Here is an 11080-nt window from a genome sequence, read left to right as displayed (position 1 = left end):
GAGAGAGAGGAGAGAGGAGAGAGAGAGAGAGAGAGAGAGAGAGAGAGAGAGAGAGAGAGGAGAGAGAGAGAGAGAGAGAGAGAGAGAGAGAGAGAGAGAGAGAGAGAGAAGAGAGAGAGAGAGAGGGAGAGGGAGAGAGAGAGAGACAGAGAGAGGGAGAGGGAGAGGGAGAGAGGGAGAGGGAGGGAGAGAGAGAATATTTGCGTGTCTTATTACATTTGTCCTCCGGGGCGAAGCCCGGGTAACCAGCTAGTATATATATATATATATAAAACTATTGAAGATTCGATTAATTGTTTTATTTTTATATTACTTTTTAATTTTTAAAGGGCGGGGGAGTCTATTTTTTAAATCTTACAAGTTTTCCTTGAGTAAAGATTTACTACAATTTACGCAGGAGCCTTTTATTGTTTGAGGTTTGATTATGCTCAAACCCGGGAATAAATCTTTTCAAAATCCGGAGTTTCCGGTCAAACCCTACGAACAGACCTCGACAGAATTTCAGAACATATCTGCAATCTGGAAAATATGCACGAGCGTGTGAACTGTGAGTGAGTCGGCCGCAAGGTGATCGCGTGCAGAGTCGGGGTCGGAGGAATCCGCTATCTGTCAAAGTGTCAAATTGCGGCGGTGAGTTTTGCCGCGAGATGACATAAACAGCGTGGGTTCGACGGGCGAACAACGCTGGATTGCTGGAGTACGACCACGACGATGCACGAGTCGCGCACGCAGGTCGGCGGATTGCTACGTGATGCTCGCGAGTTAGCGAGGGACGTGTGCACCTTGCACGGACACGACGTTTGCGATGCGATCCGGTCGTTCGAGCTAGTGCGACGAGAGGTACCTCGTGCCCCGACGAAGAAGCGTTGCTGAGCAGGCAGCTCGTCCTGTATGAACTCTGGAACGAGGACACGAGAGATTTGCGGCGTCTATTCGATAGCCGGTAGCCCTTCCAAAGGGGTGCGCTCCTCACAAAATACTTGGCAATAATTTCACGTCGGAATGTCCATTCAAGCTTTCATTGTCAATCGGCAGCTGCGGAAGTAATTTTAAGGATTACGCTGTGAATTACATCAGCTTTATGCTCTTCTTTCGTTACGATCGAGCACTTAAAGTTCTCTAATAATACGGAGAAGAAAACGGCTTTTCTTTTCCAGGGAGAAAGAGATGCCACTGAAAGATATCTTTGTCATTAATTAAAACGATACTTCTCTGTCAATTAACACTGACAATTTATATTTTATGAGATAATCCTTCCATAAATGTTATTCAGCATGGATAACATTTGGAAAAGCACAAGGTTTAAATATATCTTTGCTTGCATCTTGATTACCTTCGTCACATCATGTATAATCAGCATATCTCCCATCAGTATCGGTTAGTCATTGATATATTTAAAAAGAAAAAAACATAGTGCAGGATACACGGCTATAAATGGCTTCTTCAAACGTAATTTTATTGCTTCAGACGAATGCAAGTGCGAAGCAAACGCTCAACCAAGTCAACACCTTAAGCAAGCGGCCGACGAGATTAATGGATCCAAAAAGAAGGCTGAGCATCGATTGGCCATACTAGTGCCATTTAGGGATCGCTTTGAGGAATTACTGATATTTGTACCACACATACAGAAATTTCTGGACAAGCAGAACATAGATTATCATATATTTGTATTAAATCAGGTATTGTAGTACTAGAGAGGCTTGCGTGTGATTGAAATACAATGTTTGAATCTCATATGTAATGGTTTTTTTTCCCCTTCAGGTGGACAGGTACAGATTCAATCGAGCATCACTCATAAACGTAGGCTTCCTTGAAACAGAGAAAGCGTTTGATTATATTGCGATGCACGATGTAGATCTGTTGCCTATGAACGATCAGTTATCATATGCATATCCAAGTACAGGACCTCATCATATATCGTCGCCAGATTTACATCCTCGATATCATTATTTTACCTTTATCGGTGGAATCCTACTCATTAAAAGGTACGCCCTAAACTGTGACAATAAACCATGAAGAGATAACGATATTGATTTATGTACTACTGTTTGGCTATATGCATTTTCGCAGGGAGCATTTTATACAGGTAAATGGAATGTCCAACAAATATTGGGGATGGGGTCTTGAAGACGACGAATTTTATGTTAGATTGAAAGAGGCTGGCTTAAGTGTAAGTCGGCCGCAAAATATATCAACGGGAACGCATAACACATTTAAGTGAGTATTATTTTATGAAACTTTGTCAACTTCTGTATTCATCGTAAGATGTAGAATGAAACTAGATGGAAGTTGCAACGCTTGGCTTTACTAATTGTTACACACGGAATATGTATTGCAGGCATATACATGATAGAAATCATAGAAAGAGAGATATGACGAAGTGTTATAATCAACGAGAAGTTACTAGAAAACGAGACCGGCAAACTGGCTTGAATAACGTCTCGTATAAAATACTGGATACAATCAAGATGACTATATCAGATACTTCCCTAACAGTGATTAATATCTCCTTGCTGTGTGATAAGTCGAGCACACCTTGGTGCGAATGTGAGAAGCTAGTCGGATCAAAGGATCAAGGGAGGTCGAAAGAGAAAAAGAAGACTAACAATAGTAAACTCGCCACTGGATTGTAATCTCAGTAATTTAATTGTTGAAGATATTATAAATGTACTCAAAAACACACACACACACAACCTTCGCATTCTTCCATTTTTTATGTATTCGACTTAGATAAAAATAAAATAGTTCCCTACAGTGTGTTCATACATTGTTCATATAGGAGATTCTACTTATAGTACAAATTATTTATATGTATTTTAAATGCTTTTATATAGTACAAATTATTAAAGTTTTGTTCGAAAATTATCAAGATTACTCAGCAAAAATTGTTGCTAAGAATGTAAGTTGACAAATTATTTGAATATAAACATTTCCATAGACAATTACTTCGCATTCTTCCATTTTTTATGTATTCGACTTAGATAAAAATAAAATAGTTCCCTACAGTGTGTTCATACATTGTTCATATAGGAGATTCTACTTATAGTACAAATTATTTATATGTATTTTAAATGCTTTATATAGTACAAATTATTAAAGTTTTGTTCGAAAATTATCAAGATTACTCAGCAAAAATTGTTGCTAAGAATGTAAGTTGACAAATTATTTGAATATAAACATTTCCATAGACAATTACTTCATCATTTATTTCACGATAAATGATTATTCATTTCTAACTGCTCTGTATATATTAATCATATTGCACGTATTTATGCATTTGATATTTTGTAAATGACAATGGTTCATTTTCGTATATAATTCTTATATAATTTTCTTATAATTCCGTGTGCCTCTGCATGATTTTAGTTTCTATATCCATATGAAGCTTTTGTACAGTCCTAACATGTTTCTTTATGTGCTGTTCTGCAGTTGAATTTTCTAAGTCGTGGAGCTGACCTTTCTGTGCTGCTTCCAGTGCTCCTTCTGCATGTAGATGTCTCAGCTTAAGTAGTCTCGATTCATAGTGCAAAAGTTCTTCCTACGTAATGTATAATATCCATTTTAATGCAAATACAATTGGAATATGTTCAGTTTATTAACAATCTAAATTAGGAAAATTTTGCCAATGGCTTTTTTGACATTTACAAAAATAAGTTTGAAATAGCAGCTTAGCACTCAAATAATTATTCTCACAGATATATATGAGAAGAAAACATATGAGACTACGTTGGAATTATTATTATTATCATTATACCTTTAAGGATGTTAACTCATCGGGAGAGAATTTTGCTTCCAATGCAATCTTCCATAATCCTTGTACTTTAGGTTCTACAAAATCTTTATGGTTTGGTCCCTTTGCGGTGAGTCTGTCCAAACGATCGAATCCATTTCTCAGATCCAAATGTTTCTCTCTGAAATAGAAACAGTGTTAAAAGCTAACTTATACATTCATCTATAGGTATACATAAATCTGTTATTACAACATACCGAAGTAAATTTGCCTTTTCCGTGTGACTCAATTTCTGGTCTGGTATATTGTTAGATAATTCCTCCTGTTCTTCTAACTCGTTCCAGCTTTCTGATTTAAGATGTAAGATATCTAGAGATATAAGATACAATATATAAATATAAAAATAACATTTTTAAAGTTATATTTACCATATGCGAATATAAAAGACTAACTTTCAGCTTTCTCTGAATCTTTAGATTCCTCTTTCAATAAACTCAAGTACTCGTCCACTTTTTCTTGATGATGGTGGAACTCTTGTTTTAAAGTCTCAAGCTCCTCATCTAAAATAAAAAAAAGTTATAAGCATAAATTAGAGTGTTTCACGCGAGAAGAGTGACGCGCGCGCAGAATTAGATTTCAAACTGAAGCCCGATACATACAACTCGTCAAAGAACGCTTCGCGTCTTCTCAAAGGCATGTACGTACCGGGAGCCTCAGCGCGTAACAATATTATAAATTAAATTCTTATGATATACAAGAAATCCGTAAAGGTTGGGATCAAATTTATACACTGCTTTAATAGGGTCAAGTAAGTGAAAAAAGTTTATATAAATTTATGCCCGAAAATGCTTCATTAAAGAGTTATAAGCGTTCAAAGATTCACGGGAAAAACTGTTCTTATAACTTATTAGAATTTCTGACTGAGAAACAAAGTTTCAGTTATTGTTTAAGTACATGTCTTGATTTATACATAAGGATTTTATAAGTTGTTACAACAGTACCTACAACAAATGTTCGAAATTTCTTCCTTCTGCAAGAATGCAGGCTTCCATTCGTTGAATTAATGACTGTTGAATTCTTTCAAATATTCCAGCATATTAGAAATTGTGATAAATGTAATTTGAATACATTCTCAAAGCTAGTCTTATCAATTTCTTAAGGGGGGAGACTCGTGTAACACGCTAAAAAGTAAGGTAACTTTTGGAATTTTTTTTTGAAGAATCAATGCGACGGATCTTTTTCAAACTTTTAGGGTATTTTATTATACATTTCAAGAGATAAAAAAAATTTTTTTTGTTAAAAAATAATGATTGTGTTAGGAACTATGGAGGATACGAGGCTGCGGTCTCGTCGCCGGAGTTGTAAATCGGCGGGCGTTATAGCGCCTGTTGTACTCGTCTAAAACAAAAATAAAAAAAATTTTCTTATTCTCTATAAAATTACGTCGTCGATGAACCTAAAAAAGAAGGTAAAAGTGCAAAATTAAGGAAACGGCGGGACTTAAAAGAAACGAAAATTTTTTTTTAAAATTGCAACTTTTCTTTTAAGTCCCGCCGTTTCCTTAATTTTGCACTTTTACCTTCTTTTTTAGGTTCATCGACGACGTAATTTTATAGAGAATAAGAAAATTTTTTTATTTTTGTTTCAGACGAGTACAACAGGCGCTATAACGCCCGCCGATTTACAACTCCGGCGACGAGACCGCGGCCTCGTATCCTCCATAGTTCCTAACACAATCATTATTTTTTAACAAAAAAAATTTTTTTTATCTCTTGAAATGTATAATAAAATACCCTAAAAGTTTGAAAAAGATCCGTCGCATTGATTCTTCAAAAAAAAATTCCAAAAGTTACCTCACTTTTTAGCGTGTTACACGAGTCTCCCCCCTTAAACTATTTTGCATGGCCCTACGAATAGAAATCAAGGGATGTTAAATCCGATGATTTAGGTCCTAGATTTTTATTTGTTCAGGATTACACATTCTGGTATTTCATCTAAATTAGCCTTTTAGATTCTAGGAGACTAATTTTTTTAGATGAAACATCAGAATGTATAACACTGAACAAATAAAAATGTAACAGAATACAAATCTAAAGACAGTAAGTCAAGAAATGTAAACAATAACTGATTGTGAGAACCATTTGTCTTTGAGTCAGCAATTCCGTTTAACAAATTATAAGAAACTGTTCATAGACATCATCAAAGAGAAGATATTGTTAAGATTATATAGAGAACGGGCAGAGTTTTAGAGAAAGAAGAGCGAAAAAGAAGGTTGGATTAAAACATAGAAGGTCAATGTGTAACAATATGTGCAATAGTTAGTTGTAAATTAGGATAGTAGTGTATGAATGGAAAGATGAATGATTAAGGTTATTTGTAAACCAAGTCCACTTCTTGGCTATATGTAGCTGAAGTTAACAATAAATTATATAAGAAACTGTTCGTGAATCTTTGAACACTTGTAACTTTAATAAAATACGCCAGTTAATCGAGAAATAAATTGAATTGCTGATTTTATTCACTGGCGGACGAAATTATTATTGATATTTAATAAAATATTTGTATACTTCTATCGATGTAAATTATGCATACCAGTAAAACCAGCCATTTCAGCTTTAGCCCACAATTTGTTGAGCCTTATATCCTTAAATACATCTTTAGCAACATAATTGCTACCGTCGTTCAGCGCTTTGTGTATTTTAAGTAACTTTGGATCTTCGGTCTCGGCAAAGTGTTCCAGTAGGCCGTATGTGCTCATTATTCCTATACAAGATAAAATTACACGAGATTAGGACTTAGCACAGCAAAATAAATACAAATAAATACAGATGATACAAAAGTTACCGATGAGCTTCTGTCTTAGACGCGCCTCTTCCAAGCCATCAGGATCCTTTCCATCGGACTTGAAATGCTTGTACGTAATCTCCTCTTTGTCATGAATCTTCAGATCGCTGAAGATCGACTGCAGCTTGGTATCCGTTAGACGCTGAAGCAAATATTTATGTAGATTTAAAATTAGAAATAGAGAGTAGGTATATATTTTTATGTAAAAGAGAAAAAATATATATTAACTTATTTTTAATTATATGTTTTATATGCAATTCGTTACTCACGTTTTTGGCCTTAACCCAGAGCACATTCAACTTTGCCATCCTGAACGGCTTATCCAAGTCTCTGAGAGAAGTCGGGAACTGCGAGGAGTCTGCATATTTAGCCTTGTTCGCCTCGGCGGAGTATTTGTTTTCTCCTACGCTAGTGCGGACCGACAACAGACTTAGACTTATTAACAGGATAAATTGTGCGTTTAAAAGTATCATTTTTCTGCGATTGCACGCAACGACCAGCCAGGCGATACAAGCAGATGCAAGCAGTAGCAGAACTGACGTGTGCACTCGTGCACTGTGCAATAGCAATTAGCAACTGGCAAGTATGCATGCACATGTATGTATGTACAATACATACACGCACTGGGTCGTGTTATGTCACGTGACACGCGAGTTAGGTTATGTTCGACTTTGACGTTTGATTTTGAATGAAGCCGCCCGGTACTCCGGTACATCAAACGATTCCGGGAACTGTGTCGACAAACTGCAAAGGACTATTTTTGCTGAAAACTTTGATAACGCGAAGAAATGCCGCCGAAGAAATTAAAGGTTGTATTCTAATGTCTTTTCTCATTCGTTAAAGAGTCTCATTCGATGGGATGATAAGGTGACGATAAGGTGATCTGAAAGTACGCGTTAAAATACAGCGCAATAAGACAGATTGGGAAAAATATATATACATATTTTTAAGGAAATTTCTATTAATCTATTTAATAAATTGCACTATGTTGATAATACGATGTTCTGGCGCTTATTCAAATTGCGAAACGTTTGAATCTTTGTATTTTCTGCAGGAGAGTATAACTTTTCTGGTGAACATCGGAAACGTCCGTCATGGCACGCAGAGCAGCTCGCAGCTGTTGGATAAGGAAAAGTTTATTGTTAAACATATTATTCAAAAGAAGGTGTGCTTCTCTTTGTCGCACTGTTAATGACATAGGGCACGGTTACACCTTGCATTTAGGCCGCGGCCTATACCTCAAATTCGACCAAAATTATTTAGCTCCTCCTGCTGTAAACACTTGGTAGGCGACCCGACCTGGCTTCAGGTCAGGCCTCGTATTTTAGTGACCTGACCTAAAATAAAAAGGGCGTTTAGATGGCCCTATCAGCGTGGACTAAATTCGACCCCGTCAATTCTTAGGTCTCTATCGGTGTAAATAGTTGGTGACTAGACCTACTTTAGGTCACGGTATAGGTCAGGCCGCGATCAGGTCGCTGGGTGTAACCAGGGCTATAATCCATATCTGTGTTTCTGTCAATCATGAGAACAATCCTGCGCAGATATTTCTACGTCCCAAGGATGAGATAGGAGTGATACTAATGGGCTCAGATAGCAGCAAAAGCGACAGTATTACAGGATTGGACAACGTACGAGAACTGTGTCACATGCAGGTTGGAAACTGGGATTTGATAAAAAGCATCGAGAAACTGGAAACCACAAATCAGACTTCTTCTTGGATGGAGGCAATTTATGCCGCGGTTGAATATATCGGACACGAATGCGTGTAAGTGTATTTAAACGCAGTATATCAGTAATTTTTTGTCAATATGTATTAAATTTGCTATGCTTTTTATTTCAGAGATCAATGTGAGAGGAAAATAGTCTTGCTGTCTACTTTCAACGAGGAGGAGGAGACTGTTGACCAATTTCAAGCAGAGGATATTGCGGAGATATTAAGTTCAGGAGAAATCTCTCTTATAGCAATGTATTGACTCTCTTAACTTTGTCATTAATATTAGTAATACCAAATTAGAATAATTGTGTCATGGTATAAAATTAGAATAAAAATATAAAATAGAATGAAAAAGAAAATTACATGTTGCAGTGGAGAGAGAGCACTGGATACTATAGATGAGGATTCTCAAACAGCCAGTGAAATGTTACTCATGAACGTTCTGCAACAGGTAATTTAAACAAATGCGGTTGTATAAAAATTGTTATATAAAAAGATAAATTATATAATTTTAAAAAGATAGAATAATACATGTATAATATATTATTAATTGTATAATAATTATTACATAATATTTTACAGATTGGCGGTCAATATCTCACTTTTGAACATGCTATGACGGATGTACGCTTCTACAAACGGCCGTCGACTAGGCCGAATCCGTGGTCCTGTCAAATGACATTAGGTGACTTCTGCATACCAATTCGCGGAATTTCTAAAGTAAAGTTCTAATATACGTAAAAGTTATTATTGCACGTTTTTTTTGTATATGTATCGTCACATATTATTTACGTCGTAAGATGCTGACTGAGGTAAAGTCACCAGAAATGGTACTGATGGCTAAGACGAGTACATCTGACATGCCTGATCAGGAAGTGCCAATTAAGAATGTCGCACAATGGACGGACAATAATAGGACTATTCACACGAAAGAGGATATTATCCGTGGTTATGTCTACGGTGGAAAGACCATTCCTGTTTCAGGTAATTTATGTTTAACTATACATATAGTCAATTTTGCCCTACATAATTTAGATGGCCGATGTCTACAATATGTCGATTGCAGATGAATCTAAGAAAAACATGACTCCCAAAGATAATGAGAAATGTTATAAAATTCATGGTTTTACTGCGAGAGAAAACGTTCCTATGGAATATTGGTTGTCGGATGGCACCTACGTTATTGTACCCGCTAACGAGGTACGATAGCAAGGTTTCTCTGTCATATAATTGCCGTAAAATTTAATGACAGCAACAGAAATGAACGAGAAATTCTTTACAGGTGGCTGCCGAACCGTTTTATAGTCTGGTGCAGGCCATGGTTGACAAAAATGTTGTCGCGATAGTGGAGAAGATCTATAGAGCAAACTCCGAAGCTAATATGATGGCATTATTTCCAAGTGTTGACGTACCGAATGAACCATGGGTGAGAATATGTTCTCCATTATTTCTTATCTCGTTAATGCTAATCACATTAAAGATCTTTTTGTGACAGTGTCTTATTGAGATCGGTTTGCCATTTGAGCGAGATTATGGAGCAATAGCTCACAAACCGTTGAAATTCGTGATGAAACAACTGTCGAAGGAACAAGATGACGCCATGGATGATTTGTTAATGTCCTTAGAATTGCCTGATGTGTAAGTATATAACGTATTTAACATAAATATAAAATATATTTAATAAATTATGCGAGGAACAAAGTTATTATATTTTTTACAATATTTATACAATATTCTTAATTATTTATTGAATTTTTCTATTAGTGCCGACGATGACGCGACTGGCGGTAGTGAGAAATATTTACCGGGATATATGCCGGATCCTGGAACACAACACATGTGGGATACATTAGCGGCTCGCGCGCTTAATCCGGACAAACCGTTGCCGCCTATCGCCGACGATGTGTTAAATCTTCTAGAGCAACCCGAATTCGTGAAAGAAAAATGCAAACCAGTGGTGGAAAGGATCAAAAACTTATTCTTGTTGGAGAAAAAGAAGCCTCTTAGAAAGTGAGCATATTCTTAGATGAGATTAAAGATTATGCTCAGAATGGATTTTAATACTAAAATTATCGGTTTGTTTCTTCTTTTAGGCGTAGAAGATCGCAAGAAGAAGATAATAAACCTGATGCTAACTATGATGCGCTTATGACGCAGACAGTTAAAGAAGAGGAGAAAGATATTGTACAAGATCATAACGATAAATCGGAAAATAACGTTTTATCTGATGCGTGCGATTTCAATTTTGATGAGATTGTAAGTATAGAAACTCCATGTAAATGCATTATTAAATCTTGAATATATAATTTTTTAATAGATATGCAATAGACTTTTTTAAAAATATAAATATTGTTACAGGCTGATATGTAAGGAGCTGCTGGCAGGAATTATTTTGCAATTATATATATATATTTTTTTTGAATTATCTTAATTCATACCATGATTAAAGACTTGAAAACCATTCAATGATATATTTTTTTATATACATGTTGAATGAAATCAATCATGTTACAGCAATAATAAAAAGATGTAATATCGTAGTGAGAAATGTATAGAATTTATTTTTTCAGAATAATAGTTTTTAGTCTTCGGTATATTTTTTCATGCCAGAAGTGACGATGATTCTATCATCGGCCAAATAAGAGAAAGACGAGGCCACCCACCCACATAACGCCTACATTTCTATCCTCGACTTACCAAAAATGCGTTAGCGTTTAAATATTGTAGCATTATGCTTAATAATTAATCAAAGATTTATTCAATAGACAGACAATATTCTGGAAAAGTGA

At 35.9% G+C, this 11080-nt stretch overlaps 3 protein-coding genes across 3 annotated transcripts; 2 read left to right on the top strand and 1 right to left on the bottom strand.

Moving 5' to 3' along the window:
* The first annotated feature begins 303 nt into the window (after positions 1-303).
* On the top strand, positions 304-2754 carry Beta4galt7 (beta-1,4-galactosyltransferase 7). The gene is made up of 5 exons (XM_071718365.1): positions 304-1377; positions 1468-1679; positions 1762-1985; positions 2071-2217; positions 2339-2754. The coding sequence occupies exons 1-5, from the start codon at positions 1263-1265 to the stop codon at positions 2631-2633; spliced, it is 993 nt and encodes a 330-aa protein (XP_071574466.1). The 5' UTR covers positions 304-1262; the 3' UTR covers positions 2634-2754.
* On the bottom strand, positions 2624-7166 carry LOC139779885 (alpha-2-macroglobulin receptor-associated protein). The gene is made up of 7 exons (XM_071718364.1): positions 6844-7166; positions 6575-6716; positions 6323-6493; positions 4183-4290; positions 3988-4099; positions 3755-3911; positions 2624-3538 (listed from the first exon to the last, which is right to left on the bottom strand). The coding sequence occupies exons 1-7, from the start codon at positions 7045-7047 to the stop codon at positions 3335-3337; spliced, it is 1098 nt and encodes a 365-aa protein (XP_071574465.1). The 5' UTR covers positions 7048-7166; the 3' UTR covers positions 2624-3334.
* Positions 7167-7244: 78 nt separating this feature from the next.
* Positions 7245-10831, top strand: LOC139779884 (X-ray repair cross-complementing protein 5). The gene is made up of 13 exons (XM_071718363.1): positions 7245-7383; positions 7629-7739; positions 8119-8342; positions 8418-8543; positions 8664-8742; positions 8874-9011; positions 9092-9275; positions 9358-9491; positions 9574-9717; positions 9787-9929; positions 10056-10301; positions 10385-10547; positions 10650-10831. Exons 1-13 carry the CDS (start codon positions 7363-7365, stop codon positions 10659-10661), a joined length of 1725 nt encoding a protein of 574 aa, XP_071574464.1. The 5' UTR covers positions 7245-7362; the 3' UTR covers positions 10662-10831.
* The last annotated feature ends 249 nt before the right edge of the window (positions 10832-11080 follow it).

This window comes from Temnothorax nylanderi, unplaced genomic scaffold, assembly GCF_030848795.1.
Source record: "Temnothorax nylanderi isolate EJ_2023f unplaced genomic scaffold, tnyl_v1.0 TNYL_tig0248_pilon, whole genome shotgun sequence".
NCBI classification, from domain to species: Eukaryota; Metazoa; Arthropoda; class Insecta; order Hymenoptera; family Formicidae; genus Temnothorax; species Temnothorax nylanderi.
Note: the sequence above shows the minus strand (reverse complement) of the source record. Positions and strands in the feature narration are given on the sequence as shown.